Below are 21,180 nucleotides of genomic sequence, written 5' to 3' on the forward strand. Positions count from 1 at the left end.
ATGTTCTGTATTATCTGTTTGCTGTGTCTTGAAATCAGTTTTGCTCAGAATTAAAGTGGTTTAGTGGTTTGAACTTATTTTTAATTCTGACCTCATAGCTGGCAGGACAGTAACATGGCAAAGCCAACGGCCAAATTAAAACACAGTATATTCCACAGATAGCTTGGCTAATAAATCAAAAGATAAATAATATCTATTCTACATATTAAAGTCTTGAAAATATGCTCTAGTTTAAAGATGTTTCATTTTCAAACCTAATAACATGTTTTGATAAAATAATCTCTGGAACCGTGACTCTGTGTTGGAATCTTTCAGATGCAACTTGATACCAGCTTGAGACTTCAGAGCTATTTAATCTAAATGTACATTAGAATAAAATATCAGAAAACTATTTTAAAAATGTTCCCAACCCAAAACCAAGAACGTGAAAAACACAAAAATAATTCCACATAATTCCCACAACTACATTCATAACTATACTGGTAAATATGACTTTTATTTTCTCAATGTCAGCAGCTGAACATTTTCACTAAGATCTATGACACTGAAAAGGTATGACCCCACTACTTGCGCCACCTAGTGGTTCCCATTATGCTTGGTCTCTAAGAAAAAATGTAAATATTTTACCTTTAGAATTATTTAGTGGTCTGAAAAAACATTGATCTGGGTACCAAACTATGGCCTACAACTAACCTTGAAAGGTTCACAGCTGCAAATAACACTTTGTGGTGATGGACAAGCTCTGTGCTAATCATCTACGGAGGGGGGCCCAAGAAGTTGCTGTGCTGGGGCCACAAATTCCTCTTGACAGCCCTGAGCAAAAGTGCTTGCAACTAATAATATTGGGGTAAAAAAACACCTAGTACATGCTGACATTCCCGATTTATGCATTTGAGAATGTCAAAGGTGCATTTTAAATAAAAATAGATATTAAAGATTACATTTGGAGGGTTAAGAGTTTTGTATGGGGCATCAGTGTGTACAACCTACAAAAGGCTAAATATTCAGCTATCTCCTAGTCAGCCACTGTCCCATGCAAAGTTTGCAGATTATTTACTTTCTCGAGATGTCAATAAGCTTTCCTGTCTTGTTAACTGCAGTCTCCTAAGTTTTTAGATGGGCTGGTAATTTAAATAGCATGACCTAGCCCCATACCACGAAAAAGGTCAAAAATCAAAAGAAACTTAAAAAGAAAACATCTGTTTTAATACTGTATATTTCTAATCTTTTGATGTGACTCCTTTAAAAGGCAAACTAAATTGTATGCAGAACACAAATCAATAAAATTTAAAAGGCACAGCTAACTTTCGTTATAAAGATAAATACATGCATAAAACTGATGAATCTCAGATGTGGGTTACTGAACCCATGAACATAAATTCAACATTATTACCCATGTTACCATGTGTTTTTTTCTAGCCTACCATCTTTTTGTGTCATTTTCTTAAATATTGTAAGTTTATGATATTTATTATTTTTTCCTGTTTAGCAAACTGGCAGATAAAGGTCTTCCATGCGAAAGCCAGAAGAGTCATTTTTACATAGTGTTGAAATTGTGATGGCCAACATCAGTTCAAAAAAAGTGGTTTCCTTGGTTTATATATGAAGGGGATATTTAATTGGATGGCAAGGATGGGTTAGCTAACCAATCAGGTGCAGTCTTCACACCACACCTCCCTTAGACAGCCAGTATTGCAGAGCCTCAGCACCTGCTGCCAATCCAAAGGTGACTATAGGGTAATATCAAGGAACCATGAGGAACTGCAACCAGGAAAAGAGAATGCTTTGGGGGGAGTTATTACTTGACTGGAGATCATTGATAGACAAAGGTGTTTCTTCAGCTCTTGTTTTTATCTAACTTTCAGGCATGTTCTGTCAGCTGCAGAAGCAGAAAAATACACTGTGGATTGAGAATTTAAAAACAGCTTTAAATGTAAAACGCCACCCTAAACACAAAGACACAATATATACTATGGACCTGAGTCATTAACAAAAGTAAGGCAAATAAAAGAGTAAATGTTCTCCGGGACAAACCATGTAACAATGCAAGTGGTGCAAATTAGTTTATTATTTTGCACATCAGTTAAACACTGGTTGTTTTATCAACTAGCACACAGACACTTGATAGCTTTTTTTTAACACTGAAATTTAAAGTTAATCTAGGACATGACCTATCCCAACTATAAATCTGTCCCCACAATTTAAATTTACCTCCCTCTCCAATGCAACATGGTTTTGTCTAGGTGCAAAGTTACTCCCTTTTAATGCTTTGCTCTCCTTAGTGACTCAGGCCCTATGTTTGGATGTCTGCCTATCTGTTTTCTCTTTACTTGCTTCTTTTTAGCAGTAAACTGTCCTGCAGCTTCAGAGCCAGGGCCTGATTAAGGGTTCCAGCCGCCCCAGGCTAACACAACCCTTTACGCCCCCCCCCCCCCCCAACCAATACCTATATTTCTATAATTATACACAGTCTTCAAAGTGGAAGCTTAGAACAGTTTTACAATTAAGGCAGTAGAAGTGGAGGTATGGAATTACACAGTCTACCAGCCCACTTCACCACTGTGTGTGTGTGTGTGTGTATATATACATGTGTGTGTGTATATGTATATATATGCACAAAATTGTAAAATGTTAATACATAAAAACACATAGTCCTGATTCATTAAGGAAAGGAAATCCCCCAAAAATTGTAACTTTGCACGTGGGCAAAACCATGTTGCATTGGAGGGGGATGTAAATTAAAATGTGGGGAAAGGTTTATAGTTAGGGTAGGGCATGTTCTAGATCAACTTTAAATTGCAGTGTAAAGATAAAGCTAACAAGTATTTGTGTGCTACATGAAAAAACAGCCAGTATTTAACTTGTGTGCAAAATAATAAACTAATATGCATCCCTTGCATTGTAACATGGTTTTGTCCAGGTGAAAACTTACTTATTTTTTTTAATTACTTACATTCATAAAGCAGGCCCACATTAGTTTGAAAACACATTAAAATGTCACTAAAGTAAAAATACACATTCAAAGTTAAGACAGATTGCACTGTTCTCTCTTACCTGATCTTGCAGCGTAGACTACCTGATGTTCTCTTTTACTGGATCTTGCAGCGTAGACTACCTGATGTTCTCTCTTACTGGATCTTGCAGTGTAGACTACCTGATGTTCTCTTTTACTGGATCTTGCAGCGTAGACTACCTGATGTTCTCTCTTACTGGATCTTGCAGCGTAGACTACCTGATGTTCTCTCTTACTGGATCTTGCAGTGTAGACTACCTGATGTTCTCTTTTACTGGATCTTGCAGCGTAGACTACCTGATGTTCTCTCTTACTGGATCTTGCAGTGTAGACTACCTGATGTTCTCTCTTACTGGATCTTGCAGTGTAGACTACCTGATGTTCTCTCTTACTGGATCTTGCAGCGTAGACTACCTGATGTTCTCTCTTACTGGATCTTGCAGTGTAGACTACCTGATGTTCTCTCTTGCTTGTTCGTGAAGCGTTGTTGTCAGTTGGCTTCTGGAACCTTGGGGTCCTGTATTGAAAATGTGCAAAAATGCTAAATGTTAACAAACCCTGAATGATTCAAACACAACACTCCATTATGACCAAATAAAACAACCCCTTACTACAGGCATATATAGATAATAAAAGATATGAAAATTATTTATAATAATATACTAACATCTACCAACCCATGACAGTCAGTTAATTAGCCCCCCAGCCCTTAGCCAATTTATGATTTTTATGCCCCCTGCAGCTTATTTACCCCCCCACCCCCCGAGTCATGGTCTCACCTCTGGCCCCCATATAGAGAAAAATATTTATCCCCCTGCACCTTATCCCCCCCCTGCGCCCAAGTCATGATATGTGCCACTCCACCCACCAGTCATGATCTGTGCCTGAGCCCTTCCCCAGTAATTATTTGTGCCTGCGGGCTCCCCCCAGTAATTTTTGGTGCCCGAGGGCCCCCCCTCGATTTTTGGTGCCTGAGGGTGTGTCCCCATGAATTTTTGGTGCCTGAGGGTCCCCCCCCATGAATTTTTGGTGCCTGAGGGTCCCCCTCATGAATTTTTCGTGTCTGAGGGTCCCCCATGAATTGTTGGTGCCTGAGGGTCCCCCCCATGAATTTTTGGAGCCCTAAGTTCCCCCCTCCATGAATTTTTGGTGCCTGAGGGCCCCCCCCCATGAATTTTTGGTGCCTGAGGGTCCCCCCCATGAATTTTTGGTGCCTGAGGTTCCCCCCTCTCCATGAATTTTTGGTGCCTGAGGTTCCCCCCTCCCCATGAATTTTTGGTGCCTGAGGTTCCCCCCCCCCCATGAATTTTTGGTGCCTGAGGTCCCCCCCCCATGAATTTTTAGTTGCCTGAGGTTCCCCCCCCCGCATGAATTTTTGTTGCCTGAGGTTCCCCCCCCATGAATTTTTGTTGCCTGAGGTCTGTCCCCCCCATGAATTTTTGTTGCCTGAGGTTCCCCCCTCCATGAATTTTTGTTGCCTGAGGTTCCCCCCCCCCATGAATTTCTGGTGCCTAAGGTTCCCCTCCCCCTGGGTTATTATCACTCCATGGGCAGCCCACAGTGCAGTTTACTTTTTTTACTCACCTGCCGAGAAATCTTCTGTGCGCTCTGGCGTCCAGCAGTGACTGTTTCTTCAGTGCAGGCACGCTCTGTCTGCTTAGTGTGGTCTCGTGAGATGTTAACATCTCACGTGACCACACTGAACAGCGCACCGCGCCTGCACTGACAGCTTCTGATGCTGTTAGCTGCGCCTGCCGTCTCTGCTGTTGGAGCTGTCACTGACTGTGTGTGGAGTCATAGATGGACTCCATACACAGGAGCGGACCCCAGAAAGTAAAAATTCCGGGCGGGCGGGCGGACGAGCGGGTTGAATCTGCAACAAAAAAAAAAAAAAAAAGGAAATAATTTTTTTACAACTTAACCAGCGATGCGCCCCCCCGACCCAGCGCTCCAGGCTGCAGCCTGGTCAGCCTGTTGGCTGATCAGGCCCTGTTCAGAGCTTATGATGACTTTAACTGTTGTTCCAATTCAAAATTTTGGCCCGCCTTACTGTTCAATGATGCATAGACAAACTCAGGAGCCATCCCTCCTGTCACAGCTCATCACTTGAAATTCATTCTGAGGGGTGTAGTCCATGCACTGCCATTTACATTAAAAATGTTTTTTAAATATTTTGACTTAAATTATTCTTTATTTTATCAGCCTTTACTATGTGGCATAGGCAGTATAATGGGGGTGGGCATTTAAGATCACCGCCTCTTCAAATTTTGAAACACTAAAGGCTAAAAATATGACTATTTTTCTAGAACTACAAATGAAAACAGGGCTATGGCATGTTCTCACCTTCTGCTTCCAGATTGAGCTCTCCTGTCTCCACTAAAGTCTGTAGGTTGCTTTACATGCCTGCACTTGACACAATGTCACTATTTGTGGCTGCTATTTATCTATTTCCTATGTATGACCATCTTTGTTGTGGGATCATGTTTGTGGCCATCCTGGTTACTGGCATGACCCTTTACTTTCAGTGGCCATCTTTCTATCAGTACCTGTACACACCTGTCCTATAACCCTATTAGCTCATGATTGACAACTGTAGTTCTGATCTGCTAATGCCCTGGTCTGCCAGAGAACACTTATTTTGAGCAGGTGGAAAAGCCACTAGTTTGTAATACAAGGTAGTCCAACAAAATATAGGATGTTGTAAAAGACAAGTCTACAAAGCTTTAATACCAAGTTAGAATTTAATCATGTGTGTTGTGTTACTATTTGGTGCATTATGAACATATTTAAGAAAAAAACACTATTCCTTATGAATCACTAGACTAAGTATTAACAAGATATTATTTCAAATTCTAGACAAATCAAAAATATACCAAGCTGCCCCCCAAGGTCCACCCTGCTTTTGAAGTCTGTTCAGTGAGTGCTGAGAGTTTGGAGCTTACAGTTGATCTATTGCTCACCATATATTGAGGTCTTCCAGTGAACCCAGTATAGAGTAACAAAACACATAAAGATGTTAACCGCTGCCATAGCAATCGTCCTTGTCCATCAGCGGTCTTCTGTGGCCCTTGACGTGGGGGAGTGGTTTAGACGGATAGATCTTTACAGGCCCATGGATGACATTAACCTCTCTGGCCAAAAGAAGGTCACTGAATATGCAGCAATATGGCTCAACTGGCTTGAATTTAAGGAATCCCCGTCTTACCGCTCCCTCGTGGATTTGGGCTAGGTCACGTTAGATGAAGCTCAGGATGGACCAACACATGGAAAGTTAAACATACTGTGCTTTCCCCTTGGGGTATTCTTCCCCTTGTAATGTGATTTATACACCTTGAGGAGTTATCTCCCTGTACCTCCCTCCGCCTTCTCTTCACCCTGCCTCTTCTTCCCCCTCTCCCTCCAGTTCTCCTTTCTTCTCCTGTATATGTTTCTGTGTTCCCCTGTCTGTTGTGTATTGTATGTCTGTACAATAAGCGCTACTATATTGGTTGATGGACTAGGAAATCTATATTTAATTTTGTTCTTGATCTATGCCTTATTGGCTGTTTGTACTTCATGTTTATCTCTCCCTAAATATTTCAATAAGAACAAATTACATAAAAAAAAATGTTAACCAGCCCATAAGTGCATATTCTTTGATGTACAAAAAGATATGTTTATTCTAAAAAGTTTGATTACATTTTACATTTTTATTAATAATATAAGTAGCTCTAGTTGTGCTAGCATACAATCCAAAAAGATAGCTTTTAGTTTGTAGGCCTTTCTAATATAATGCATTTTTGATCAATACAACCAAAGATAGGTTCATAACTTGCTTTAACTGCTCAATGCAAAATGCTGATGAAGAACGATACTTAATCTATTATTTCAGGAATGATCAGCCAAAGCAATTCTTTACTAGATATTTTTTAATTTACAGAACAATGTATTTCAGCTATGCCATAACAGAGTCATTTTAAAGTCTCTGATGAGGAATTTTGAGAAAATGATTTTAAACACGCTTACTCCCCAGATTTCCATTACATTCATTTTCATTATGATTATAGCAGACCGTCATCTATTTTTATAGTTGCCTGGTGTTTGTAAATTAAATAATCCTATTATTTTCATTGTAAAATCACGGTGTAAGGCTGGAGTATATATTTTTTTCTCACTGGAGCAGAACATCAATAAATCCTCTTTTCTAAGTGGAGAGGTGCCCAATGTATTTCACAGCTTGCCTAAATGTTTCCAAAGAATCAAGCCAAGGTAATAAACTAAAGGCAGCCAGATATAGCCTAGCAGAATTATTGCCATGTTTACAAATAGAATACGGTATCAGGTAACAATATCCCTTCTGCGTTATGACACAAATAGCAACCCTAGTGTAGCAATAGTCGATATAACAACTCATACCATATTCTAGAACAAGTTATTTTAAATCCATTTCAAATTACTAAAATATGGCAGGGAAATGTAGCCACTCCACGGTGAAGTTAGTGAATTTATTAAGCCAAAATACACAAGAGTCAGAGGAAAAAGGTCAAAGAGAAATGTTCACCTAACACAAAAATCATTAAATGATAAAAGCAGAAGAAATACTGTTAGGATATAAAAGGAACACATTATTGAATGCTTAATAAAGATAGATGTGTTCAAATTATTCAGGCTGTATATAACTCCCCTGGGAGCACTAAAGTAATTGACTGAATTCATTTCTAACCCAATAAAGAAGTAATCTTTTGAACAAGACAGATATCAAAAGATTAAAGAAGGCCAAATATTGTTCCTGCTGTAAATGAAAAAGTGAGGTACTTTAACCAATTAAAAACTACTGTTATTATAATTCTTGTCATGTTTTAGATGGAGCTAGGCGCCAGAAAGCTGTTTTAAATAGATTTTCTTAGGAGTGATTTAATTAAAGAAATAAAAAGGATTTAAATATATGAATACTTAACCCTCTCCTTCCTGCGGACTATAAATGTACACCTTCTGCAGTCATTGGGATGTGCATTTCCCTGTATAGCACCAGTGCTAAACTAGCACATAATGCCCAGATGTGTAGCCTGGGCCTAGGGTGGCAGAATATCAGGGGAGGGAGGCTGCTCTATTATATCACTTTATTTTGTTTTCTGTTGGTTTTCCAACATACCAAAAGAGAAATAAAAACATTATTTCACTTATTGCTAGAATAAATGTATTTTTTCGACAGATGAGTTATGGTGAGTGTTGGGACCAGGGAGGAGTGAAATAACGGTGAGGGACATATTTGGCGGCATTGGGTATGTGAAATCCAGGTCAAACTAGTATAGCAGCACATATGTCAACATGATTGTTGTTTTTCTTTAAGTTGAAGAATTTTGTGCTAATCATGCTATGAAAGATATAACGGGAAAATTTGACATGGTAATGCAATGACAGAGACGGTCATTTACAGCAGTCAAACAGTACAACTGAAGTACCTCTGTAATCAAATAAAAAAAAAAATAGAATCAGACTCATTGGGTCATTAAGGAGAGCAAAGCATAAAAAGGAGTAACGTTGCACCTAGGCAAAACCATTTTGCACTGGAGGGGGAGATAAATTCAAAATGTGGGGACAGATTTATGGTTGGTGTAGGGCATAAATCAACTTTAAATGTCAGTGTAAAAATAAAGCTATCAAGTATTTGTGTCTAGATAAAAAAGTCAGTATTTATCTTATGTGCAAAATAATGAACTAATTTGCACCCCTTGCATTGTAACATGGTCTGTCCAGGAGCAAACTTACTCCTTTTTTTTTTGCTTTGCAGTTCTTAATGACTCAGGCCCAAAGATTTTAATTTGCATTTCTGTATTACAGCCCACCAATGTATAAACTGGTACCAGGGCCGGATTGGCCATCTGGCACTTCTGGCAAATGCCAGAAGGGCCGGTGGCTAGATGGGCCGGACGACACTTCCCCTGGCTTTCTGATGGCTGGCTCCTCCCCAGGAACCAGCCACCTCCGTTGCGCAATGGATCACTCTGCACTGTGCCCTATAATGTGGACACAGTTTGCAGACTTCTATATTTCTGAATGAGGGATTTTCGCGGGAGTCGTGGGGGGGGCCGCGATTTTTGCAAGGGGGGGAGTTGTCAGGAGTGTGAGAGAGCCAGAGTGGAATGAGTGCAGGAAGAGGACAGAGAGCCAGGGGGAAAAGGGGTGCTGGAAGTGGGGTGACGGAAGTGGGGTGACAGAGCCAGGGGAAAAAGGGGTTCTGAAAGTGGGGTGACAGAGCCAGGGGGAAAAGGGGTGCTGGAAGTGGGGTGACAGAGCCAGGCGGAAAAAGGGTGCTGGAAGTGGGGTGACAGAGCCAGGGGGAAAAGGGGTGCTGGAAGTGGGGTGAGAGCCAGGGGGAAAAGGGGGTGCTGAAAGAGGGGTGAGAGCCAGGGGGAAAAAGGGTTGCCGGAAGAGGGGTGAGAGCCAGGGGGAAAAGGGGGTGCTGGAAGAGGGGTGAGAGAGCCATGGGGAAAAGGGGTTCTGGAAGAGGGGTGAGAGAGCCATGGGGAAAAGGGGTTCTGGAAGAGGGGTGAGAGAGCCAGGGGGAAAAGGGGGTGCTGGAAGAGGGATGAGAGCCAGGGGGAAAAGGGGGTGCTGGAAGAGGGGTGAGAGGCAGAGGGAAAAGGGGTGCTGGAAGAGGGGTGAGAGCCAGGGGGAAAAGGGGGTGCTGGAAGAGGGGTGAGAGAGCCAGGGGGGAAAGGGGGTGCTGGAAGAGGGGTGAGAGCCAGGGGGAAAAGGGGTGCTGGAAGAGGAGTGAGAGAGCCAGGGGGAAAAGGGGTGCTGGAAGAGGGGTGAGAGCCAGGGGAAAAAGGGGTGCTGGAAGAGGGGTGAGAGAGCCAGGGGGAAAAGGGGGTGCTGGAAGAGGGGTGAGAGAGCCAGGGGGAAAAGGGCGTGCTTGAAGAGGGGTGAGAGAGCCAGGTGGAAAAGGGGGTGCTGGAAGAGGGGTGAGAGCCAGGGAGAAAAGAGGTGCTGGAAGAGGGGTGACAGCCAGGGGGAAAAGGGGTGCTGGAAGTGGGGTGAGAGCCAGGGGGAAAAGGGGGTGCTGGAAGAGCGGTGAGAGAGCCAGGGGGAAAAGGGGTGCTGGAAGTGGGGTGAGAGCCAGGGGGAAAAGGGGGTGCTGGAAGAGGGGTGAGAGAGCCAGGGGGAAAAGGGGGTGCTTGAAGAGAGGTGACAGCCAGGGGGAAAAGGGGTGCAGAAAGAGGGGTGACAGAGCCAGGGGGAAAAGGGGGTGCTGGATAAGGGGTGACAGAGCAAGGGGGAAAAGGGGATGCTGGATGAGGGGTGATAGCCAGGGGGAAAGGGGTGCAGGAAGAGGGGTGACAGAGCCAGGGGGAAAAGGTGGTGCAGGAAGAGGGGTGAGAGCCAGGGGGAAGGGGGTGCAGGAAGAGGGGTGAGAGGGACAAAGGATAAGATGGTGCAGGGGCATAGCTAAAAGTCTGGTACATAATAAATATTTATAAACCAACAAACACAGAGGTAATACAATTGCTGGACGTCAAACCTGTGTGCATGTGATACTGCATTAAACTGATCTAATTGTATCTCTAATTTTTAAACTGGTATCTCCCTATACATACCAGGTCACTGATGTCCCAACAAACAAATAATGACTAACAGTCTCATCCTCAACAACTGAATCACGTACCACTTCGGTATGTAAAGGTTTCTATGTGCATACAAAGCTAATGAATCATTTAGAAATTACAGATGTAAAAATGGACATTCTGAACATACAATAGATGACCAGACCCCTAAACATGCTATTTAGTTTCTCACTTTGTGAATATAATTTTGGTATCTGAGAATCTGACTGCAATTTTCAGAAATGATCTCATCAGCATATCTGCTAAAGTCAATGTGGTTTTAATGAACCATAAATCTGATGCAAGATACATGCTCAATTAACTGGATTTTTACAGCTGTGAAACATTGATAAATAACCCCAAAGTGACTCAGAGAAGGTCACAGGAAAAGTTACATTTGAACTTATCTCATGGGAAACAGTATCATTGCCACAAATTGCTCCTTTTTCAATATTTAGCTTTGTGAACTTTTTACAGAGATCATATTTGCGATTAGTGCACAATGGTGATTATTATTAGATTAATATTAGACGACAAATGCTTTCAGAGCTGTTCAGAAGCTTCTAAAGATCTATAAGTAAGCATTGCAAACAACAACTATACATCATGTATTAGCATACTTGCCAACTCTCCCTGAATGTCAGGGAGACTCCCTGAAATAGAGGTGATCTCCCTCACTCCCTGAAGAGTCTGGTATTCTCCCTGATGCTGAGCCAGTACAAGACGTGGTTGGCTTTGCCATCTGTGGCATGATGACACAGTTCAGAAATTGTGTTATATGTCCATGTATTGATGCATATGGAGGTGGCCATTTTCATGGAGACCAAGATTTAATCAAAGACTGCAGGTAAGACAACATGACTTCAGTAATGGAGACAGAAATGTAAAAGACACTTCAGTCTCTAGAGATTCATTAACTGCTTTTCTTTAACGCATAGTTGCCTATTCTCCCGGAATGTCCAGGAGAATCCTGCATTTCTGGGAGACCTCTTGGGCTCCTGGGAGAGCAGGGCAACCTCCCGGTTCTCGAGCCTGCAATAGATAAGTGATGGGGTGGGGCTTAATGATGCAAATATCTTGTCATCTTTGCCCCGCCCCCTGCTGTAATTGGCCATAATTGTGACAATCATTTAGGGGACGGTGCCAAAATTATGTCTCGCCCCCGCACGCCCACCTCCTCTGGGATCTCCCTGAAGCCAACGAGGAAAAGTTGGTAAGTATGTGTATTAGTCATGAGGCACTGCACAAAAACATGCAAAATTAAGTGTTAAACTGCTATTACCAATGTCATACAAGCAAAAATGTAATGCAAAGAGTTATTCATTCATGAGAACTGGCATTTTTTAACAGACCCATGTTCACATGACACTAATGACATTTTCCTCCTACCAAACATCTCAAACATACTTCTTGTCAGAGCAATGTAATCTAAAAAATGAGTTCATGACATCAACATGCCTACCAAGAGGGCTGGATTTCTCAGCAGAAACTAGCCTAAGGGTGTGTGGCTAAGGGTGACATTTCATTCATATTATCCACATTTACTCTGCTGCTAGCTCAACTTATTTTGCATTAAACACTGGAGGGGACATTTATTATTTAAAACTGGTGAAAAGAAAGTACAGTACAGTTTTGAAAATTAAATTAAACATCTGATTGGTAGCCATGGGTCACAGTACCTTTGCCTCATGTACCAATTTTCATAAATGACCTTGTCTGCCTAATTTGTCAATGTTCCTCTTATTAAGTCATCACTTTATTACAGTCTTGTCTAGGGAAACATACTAAAGTGTAATCTGTCCCAGTCTTCCAACAAAAAGTCATAACATCGCATCAGTGATCTAAACAGTATTATACAGCCAGCTTAAAATATCCTTAACATACTACAGTTTGAAAAATATTATACTATACTACATTATAGATGTATAGTCCATTGTTTTTTGTTGGGAGGGTAGGGTATTATGTTAATGAACTATGCAAGTTTTATTTTCCGCTTAGAAGGAGAAAATATTTAATTTGAAGGGGAAAAAAAATCATATTATGAAAATATATGTGACTGCGCTAAGTAGACAATAAAGTTAAATAAAAGTTATGGTAAAGAAAAAGATAAAAGTCGCATTCCCATTTAATGCTTAACCAATGATATTATTCCTAAACACAAACACATTGAGAGAAATAACATTTCAAGCTAAAACTACACTGTGATGTCCTGGAATAAATACCATTGGTTGAACATTTAAAAGGAATGCGACTTTTATAATTTTCTTTACCATAACTTTTATTTTAAGTTTATTGGCTGTTTAGTGCAGTCACATATATTTTCAGAATACTTGTTTATATTGGGATGATTCACAATCCCTAGTCACAGCTGCTTATATCCAAATTTCTGTACATAATTTGAAGATTAGTGACCTTTTGGAATTACTCTTATGATTTATTTTTTGTAAAAAAACCTCTTAATTATTTAAATGCTCTTACTAACCTCTACTCCTATAACCATCTGATCCCTTGGAACTGTGAATAGGCATTCATAGAGCTTATAGTGCTGAAATAAACTGAAAGGAAAAAAAACAAACAATGCATTCACCATAAAACAAGTAAATAATCCCCAGCTCAGGGGAAAAATTACACACTTTGATGACTCCAGACATTTCACAAAGTAATATGACACAGACATTTGAAGCAGAATTTAATAGGGTTTAAACCTTAACTTGTTTACACATTCTTGACATCATCATCATCATTTATTTATATAGCGCCAGCAAATTCCGTAGCGCTTAACAATTGGGAACAAACATTAATAAGACAATACTGGGTAATACATACAGACAGAGAGGTAAGAGAACCCTGGTCGCAAGCTTACAATCTATAGGACAATGGGAGTTTGAAACACAAGGGCACGTGCTACATCATATTGCACAATGGACCAGCTAGAATGCAAAGGTAAAAGTATTGAGTGGGCTGTGTGTGTGGCAATGTTGGTCAGAAGGTTGTTGTCTTTTGTTATCTGTGTAGAGGGTGGTAATGCTTGAAGAAAGTCTTACTGTACGAGGGAGGGAATTCCACAAAGTGGGTGCAGCCCAGAAAAAGTCCTGTAACCAGGAATGTGAGGATGTGATGAGAGTGGAAGATCTTGTGCAGAACAGAGGTGTCGAGTTGGGAGATATTTTGAGACGAGTGAGGAAATGTATGTCGGTGCAATTTTGTTGACGGCCTTGTATGTTAGTAGAAGAATTTTATATTGGATTCGTTGAAATACAGGCAGCCAATGTAGAGACTGACAGAGTGGCTCGGCAGAGGAAGAACGCTATACACAGATTCCTAGCATCCTTGCAAACAATTCAGGGCTGTCTGAGTCATATTTATATATATTTATCCTATTTTATTTTAGTTACTCCTGACTTGACAACTATCCTCTTTAACTGTATCTCATGTACCTTTAAGTTATCTTTATACCCACAATAACCCCTGCTGCGTCATCAGGGCACCTCCAGTACCCCTAAGTGGGAACAACATCATCCAAGCAAAAATTCAGTAAAATATCACCATGATTTATTTATATAGCACCAGCATATTTGGGAAAAAACACAATAATAAAACAATACTTGGTATTAAAGACAGACAGAGAGGTAGCAAAGCCCTACTTGCAAACATACAATCTATGGAACAAGGAGTTTGATAAATGAGCTTAAGTGTTACATATTGCATATTGGTCCAACAAGATAGCAAAGGTAAAAAGTGCTTGGTCAAAGGGTTGTTGCCTTGTGAGAACTGTGAAAAGATTGGTAATAAGGTAACCTAGGGAGGTTAAGAGGGTAGTTGAGGAATTTTATAAACTTGACTGAAGAGGTGGGTTTTTTAAAAAAGATTGAAGGTTTGAATATTAGAGGAAAGTCTTATTGTGCGAGAGAGGGAATTTGAAAGTGGGTGCAGCCTGAAAAAAGTTCTGTGGCCAGAAATGGCAGCAGGTAATGAGTCTGGGTGAGAGACGCAGATTGAGTTGGGAGATATTTTGAAACAAGTGAGGAGATGTATGTTGGTACAGTTTTTTTTATGTACTTGTATATTAGTAGAAGTATTTTATATTGGATTCGATGAAAAACAGCCAACCAATGTAGAGACTGACAGAGTGGTTTAGCAGAGGAAGGACAATTTGCAAGGAAAATCAATCTAGCCGTTACATGCAAAATAGTTTGTAGGAGTAAAAGTCTGATTCAGGGAAGACCAGTAAGAAGGGAAGTACAATAGTGCATTGTTATTATTATCATTATTATCGTAACTTTGCAAGGCACCACAGTACTCCGCAGCACCGTACAATAGAGAAAATAGGACATACGTAAAATAAGGACATACAAGGCAGACAAAATAAATGAAGACATGAAAACAAAGGGTATGGGTGAGCCTGCTCATTAGAGAGCTTACATTCTAAGTGGAAGAGGGCACAGCTGAAACAAAAGTAGCGAGTGTGGCTTAGAGTGGAGATTGGGACAGCGGTGAGGGTGTATTAGTGTGAATAGTATCATCAGGGTTAAGGTAAGCTTGAAAAAAAGAGATTTTTTTTTTAGAGAACATCTAAAAATGTGAAGGCTATGGGAAAACCTGATTTGGCATGGTAGGGAATTCCAGAAGTTGGGGGAGCAGCACGGGAGAAGTCTTTTAGGCGCAAGTGAGAGGTGGTTACCAGTGAAGAGACAAGACGCAGGTCAGAGCTAGATCTAAGACGGAGGGAGGGAGGGAGAGTATTTTTATATGAGATTTGAGATGTATGAAGGGCTGTTGTTGTTGAGGGCTTTGTTGGTAAGGGTGAGTAATTTGAATTGGATTCTGAAGGACACAGGGAGCCAGTGTAGGGATTTGTAAAGTAGTGCAGCAGATGTGGAATGGCAAGAGAGGAAGATCAGTCTTGCAGCAGCACTTAGGATGGATTGAAGTGTGGATATATGGGTATCGGGAATCCCGGGTAGTAGGAGGTTGCAGAAGTCAAGATGGGAGATAATGAGAGAATGAATAAGAGTTCTGGTAGCATGTTGAGTAAGAAAAAAAAACCTATTCTGGCAATGTTTTCAAGGTGGAATCGACAGGGCTGGGAGAGAGTCTGGATGTGAGGAATAAAGCAGATAGCGGAGTCAAGAGCAACACCAAGGCAGCAGACTTGGGAGACTGAGGAAATTGTGGTGTTATTGACAGTGAGGGAGATTTTAGGGGAGGTGGAGATTCTGGCAGTAGTTAAGATAATAAGCTCTGTTTTGGAGATGTTGAACTTTAAGTAGCGCTGTGACATCCATGTGAAGACAGTTGACATACAGTTGGTTACACAAGTTTGTACAGAAGGGGAGAGGTCAGGGGAAGAGATATAGATTTGGGTGTCATCAGAGTGGAGGTTGTTCTGGAGGCCGATTGAGTGAATTAGTGGCTCAAGAGAAGAGGTGTACAATGAAAAAAGTAAAGGGTGGAGGGGAGGATGTGCCAGAGGTAGAAACACTAAAGGAATGGTTCAATAGGTAGGAATTGATTCAGGGAAAAGACTGTGTCACAAAGACCAATGGAGTGAGTGGTGTGTAGGAGAAGAGGATGATCAACAGTGTCAAAAGCAGCAGAGAGGTCCAGGAGATTGAGCATGGAGAAATGACCCTTAGACTTTGCAGTAAGTAGATCATTGATCACGTTTGTGAGAGCAGTTTCAGTGGAATGTTGGGGACGGAAGTCTGATGAGTCGAGAATGGAGTGACAGGAGAGAAAGTGAGACAGACATTTGTGCATAAATCACTTAATGAATTAAATAAATTGCATAAATTAAAGTTAATGTGTGAGATAAGTGTGTATTCTGGAAATGTTTTTTATATGAATGTAACATGATTTAGATATAGAGTTGATGTGGGGAACAAAGTTCTGAGTCAAGAATCACACATAGACAACAAACTTGTCAATTAATTGTCATCAGAAATAGAAATGTCAGGTGGGTAACTTCTGTTGGCGGGTAGGAATATTATTAACTTTGTTTTTGAAAGATTGAGTTTGAGTTAGCTAGAGGACATCCAAGATGAAATGGCAGAAAGACAGTCAGTAATGCGGATCAACACAGATGGTGAGAAATCCAGAGGGGATAGATCAATTTGGGTATCATTTACATAGAGATGATACTGAAATCCAAAGGAGTTTATTAGAAAGTAGAAGAGCAGAGGACCAAGAACTCAGCCTTGTGGTGCTTCAACTGATAAAGGAAGAGGAGCAGAGGTGGAATCAGGGAAACTTACACTAAAGGGCAATTAGATAGATTTAGGGTGGAAGGGTTCAGAAGAGATTTAAATGTCTTAAAAGGGTGTTTGGGGCTCAGAGTCTGAGTGGAAATGTGAGATTAGAAGTATGAGTTCATTAGTTCTTTTAGCAGTGTCCAGAGCATTTTGACATGAGTAGTAGAAAACAGTATATGTGCGGAAATCATTAGAGGTATGAGATTTAGACCGGTGACATTCTGGTTTGCGAGAAAGTTTTTTTGTGCCACGACTGACATCGGAGTTGACATGGAGTATGAAGAGTGTCTGGAGCCACTTGATCAAGGTACAGTAGCGTTCCGATCTTCAGTCCAGCAGGAGCTGCAACCCCAGTCAGTCCTGATATACAGCACATGATCACACACATAGGAGCTGATTCAATGTTACCATGTCATGTTGTATTTAAAGATCTTCTCTTATTCTTAGAGTGAGCTGGCTCCTTGGCAGCAATTCTTATGGGGTCTTGATTCCCAGCCTCCCTGGCTGACTTGTATCTTCTTGCTTCCCGATTGGACTGTTCTCTCTTCTGAAGTACGAGTTCTTCTCTAAGTACTGTTACCCCTCCAGCTCTGATTGACAGTTTTTGGATCCTGGAGCAGGAGCAGCTGTCAGTCTCAGTCTGCAGACCCCCTGCTGCAATGTCCAGGCTTCACTCAGATTTTTCCAGGGGTTTAATCAATGTCATGAGATTAGGCTGGGCATTGTTTCTTGCCGTTTAACTCCCGAATTTCCGAGCTGCAGATGGTTACTCTCTCTGCCCATGGTGGCTATAAAAACCTACAGCATACCTAGCAATAATATACTGGGCACATATACTGGGGACCCCTATGGAGAGCGAATCCCGGTGAGATAAACTTTTATTTAAAATGTCAATACCCTCCTCTCAACTGCAATCTGGGTAATACATGGGTTAAAAGTATCCCTGGCTAAAGTTCATTCCATGTCAAAAATAAAACACAGTTATGTTGGAGAATAGTGAACCCCTTGTTTCGCCATAACCACAGTGTATTTACATGGTACAACCTGGGCATAGGGCAATGCACATCATATGGATTCTCAGTAACTAACATGACCGGTTAGCTATGGATTAACCTCCTGCTCAGGCTATTACACCATACTGTGCAGGCAACATTTACTATAATAACAATAATAAGGGAAACAACTGGTAAAATTGCACTACTGACTCCTATCAAAAGGACTGATGGCCACACAAGGGGTCCTTAACAATATATCACAATGTCCAGCAGTGTTCTGGTGCAAGCAATATGCACTGTTTTCGTGCAAAAAAAACATGCACTGAAGTTTCACTATGAAAACACATTTTTAAATAAAATAACTTTTCACGTGTAAATCTATATAACAAAATGGAAAAATATATTCTTATTTTACCAAAAACTTTTTCTCCCTTTTTAAAACAATATTTAAGTCATTCAAAGAGAACAAATACACAGTTACTGGTGGATGTCATTTACCGTCACAAACCATGTACGATAATCTAAAAAAGGTGAAGTTTAATATTTTAAACTACTCTTTCAAACTTTCTTCAGCGATAGGAAAATATCTTCATCTCCAAGACATGCAATCTTTCACTATTAAATTCTGTCTCTAAGCAAAGTCATATATTTCCTAGTGCTGTGCTGCCAGATGGATCTTCCAAAAATAAGTAGTAAAAAGAAACAGGGAGATTTATTTAATAAGGTGATTTTCCTGTCACATTTAAAACTTTCGGTGCAGATTACATCATCTGAACTTTCTCCTATGTAAGGTGCACATCTAGAGAAAAAAACGTTAAGCGACTATGAATCATTCTGGTTGGGATAAACAGTTTCATTGTTATAGCAACTTAAATGTTGAAAAAATATTTCACTTCTCATTACTGCCACCCCCATTGGATGTTTAATAGTGGCAATAACTGTTCAGGAGACTTGGAGCTAGAATTACTAAACTGCGGGTTTGAAAAAGTGGGGATGTTGCCTATAGCAGATTGAAGGTATCATTTATTTAGTACATTCTACAGAATGACATCTAGAATCTGATTGGTTGCTGTAGGCAACATCTCCCCTTTTTCAAACCCGCAGTTTAGCAACTACACCCCTTACTCTTTCTAACATTCACAAAATGATTTGGAAGTGTTGAAAAATTATTAAATGTTGCAGATTTGGGAGTCCCTATTTCAAAAATGACCACTCAGTCTATCTTAAACAATTATGAGAGATGGGGATAAATGTGGATTAGTTGGGGTAGGTACTGAGAGAGCAGGGAGGAGCAGTTGATCAAAGGAGTGCATAGCAGTGAAGGGACATTTGCCACCCCCTGGATGGGATAATGCTGTAGACAACCTTCAATACTTAGATATGTAGTTTGGGACTCTGACAATTGGACTTAATGGGTCCAGCAACCGAACACATATGGCAGCCACAATGTTAATTGAGCTAAAGTGGGTCCAGAAGCAAAACAGAGATAGTAGATTAATAGACTTTGTATGCAGTTCTTTGAGAAATAGTTATGTAGTTGAGAAGCTTTCACCAAATCAAGTTGCTTGTATTAAAAAAATGTTTTAAATCAATTCAAATCAGCCAGTTTCCTCTTCTGAGCAACTTGGCATGGTGGACATTATTATAAAATTAAGCCAATTCCTTGAACCTTCACACGTTACCCTATAGAGTCCTTTTAGTGTTCGTTTTCCTTCCGTTCATCTTGATTTTAGCTAACTTATTGCATGCTTTAGTGGAATACTGCAATAATTTGACATCACAATGACATACAAGGACAATTCAAATTTAATAAAGATTGATAGTGTTAGGTAGACCTACAAGTGGAACATACCTAATTTTGATGAAGTTGATAATATCTTTGGCTTGTTCGACATTAAAAAATGTTAGTCTTCCTGTGGTCTTAAGCTGACTGTGTCCTATGCCAATCAAGGCTCTTCCCAGCTCCTTTATGTTCTCTTCAAGAGACATTTGCTTGGCTGAAATACAAAACAGAAAAAAGTTTGGAGAGATAATACAAATCATTGAGCAGTAAGGAAGGTTACAGCAATACAATGCCATGGTAATTGATATTTAAACCAACGGCACATTGTAGTGTGGCTCTTTAGAGGTCACAGCAGAGACGTACAGTAGACTGCATTTGTTTCTAGCTCTATAATGATGAACAGGGGATTATTATAATTTGGTATTTATACTGATCTTATAAATTGTATCCTATAAAGACATCTATATAGACTCATAAAGATAAAACTTTACGTAAATAAAGTTGAACCTACTCTATATGCTGATCACACACTTACTTTCAATATTTTCAATTAGAAAATGGAGCAAGCCCATTAAGCCAGTCAGTTGCTGCAAGCTAAAGTTCATGTCTTTTCCGAAGCAGAATCCAGACACATAATAGTCCACCAAGATGGCTTCTTTCAGATTTGTTTCAGGATCTTTAAAGTTAAGAAACTGTAACATTATTCTGCAAAAGGTAAATGGGGAAATTATTTTCAAGCATGGACTGAAAGTTCCAAGTTATGCACACATGTTTTTACACTGGTTTTAAAAGAGCAGAGAGTTCTGTTTATTGCTCTGTGTGTGTGTATTATATATCCTATAGTTTGTAAGCTTGCGGGCATGACACTCTTACCACTTTGACAGTTTCTAAATACCTAGTCTTGTTTTGTGACTTGCTTGTCCCCAGTTTTAAAGCACTATGGAGTACACCTTATATTTCTGCTATATAAAATAATAATAATAATAATAATAATAATAATAATAATACATACATACACATACAGCATAGTTGCCTACTCTTCCGCAATGTTTGGGAGACTCACAAATTTCTTGGAGTCAGCAGGGTAACCTCCCGCTTCCTGACGACCTCAACAGTAAAGTGGTGGGGCGGGGCTTAGAACGCGAATAGCACATCATTGTGGCACCGTTCCTGCTGTAGTTGGTCAGAAAATGTGATTGATGTTTGGGGGGCGAGGCCAAAGGACACAATCCGCCGGGCCCCGCTCCCAACACACTCACCTCCCCCCGATCTCCCGGGGCACTCCTTGACAAAGTTGACAAGAATGACATACAGTATGGGGGAAATTCAAAGGCTGGCATTGTGAAGAACGGACATCGTGCCGCTCACATTGCCGGCAAATACGGCAGAAATCTCCTGCTCGTTTTGGTGACACTTCGTGGCTGATTGAATTCTCCCCTATATATATCTTGTCAGAAATATTTCTGGAGACCCTTTGCACTCTCATTTAACTTTCCCAATCATTTATGAACATTGAAAAATAGTTTGGATTTAAAGGAAAACACACCTGCATAAC

General features: G+C 40.5%; 1 protein-coding gene across 1 annotated transcript in view; it reads right to left on the minus strand.

Annotated features, from left to right (window-relative positions):
- Positions 1–21,180, minus strand: part of CABCOCO1 (ciliary associated calcium binding coiled-coil 1) — a 61,352-nt gene that overhangs the window by 30,668 nt on the left and 9,504 nt on the right. The window contains exons 3-5 of the mRNA XM_075215177.1: positions 20,161–20,330; positions 19,695–19,839; positions 13,079–13,151 (exon numbers count right to left, since the gene is read on the minus strand). Of these exons, the coding sequence (XP_075071278.1) occupies positions 13,079–13,151; positions 19,695–19,839; positions 20,161–20,330 (388 nt within the window). The remainder of the gene's footprint in view (positions 1–13,078; positions 13,152–19,694; positions 19,840–20,160; positions 20,331–21,180) is intronic.

The sequence above is a fragment of the Mixophyes fleayi genome, chromosome 6 (genome assembly GCF_038048845.1).
Source record: "Mixophyes fleayi isolate aMixFle1 chromosome 6, aMixFle1.hap1, whole genome shotgun sequence".
NCBI lineage: Eukaryota > Metazoa > Chordata > Amphibia > Anura > Limnodynastidae > Mixophyes > Mixophyes fleayi.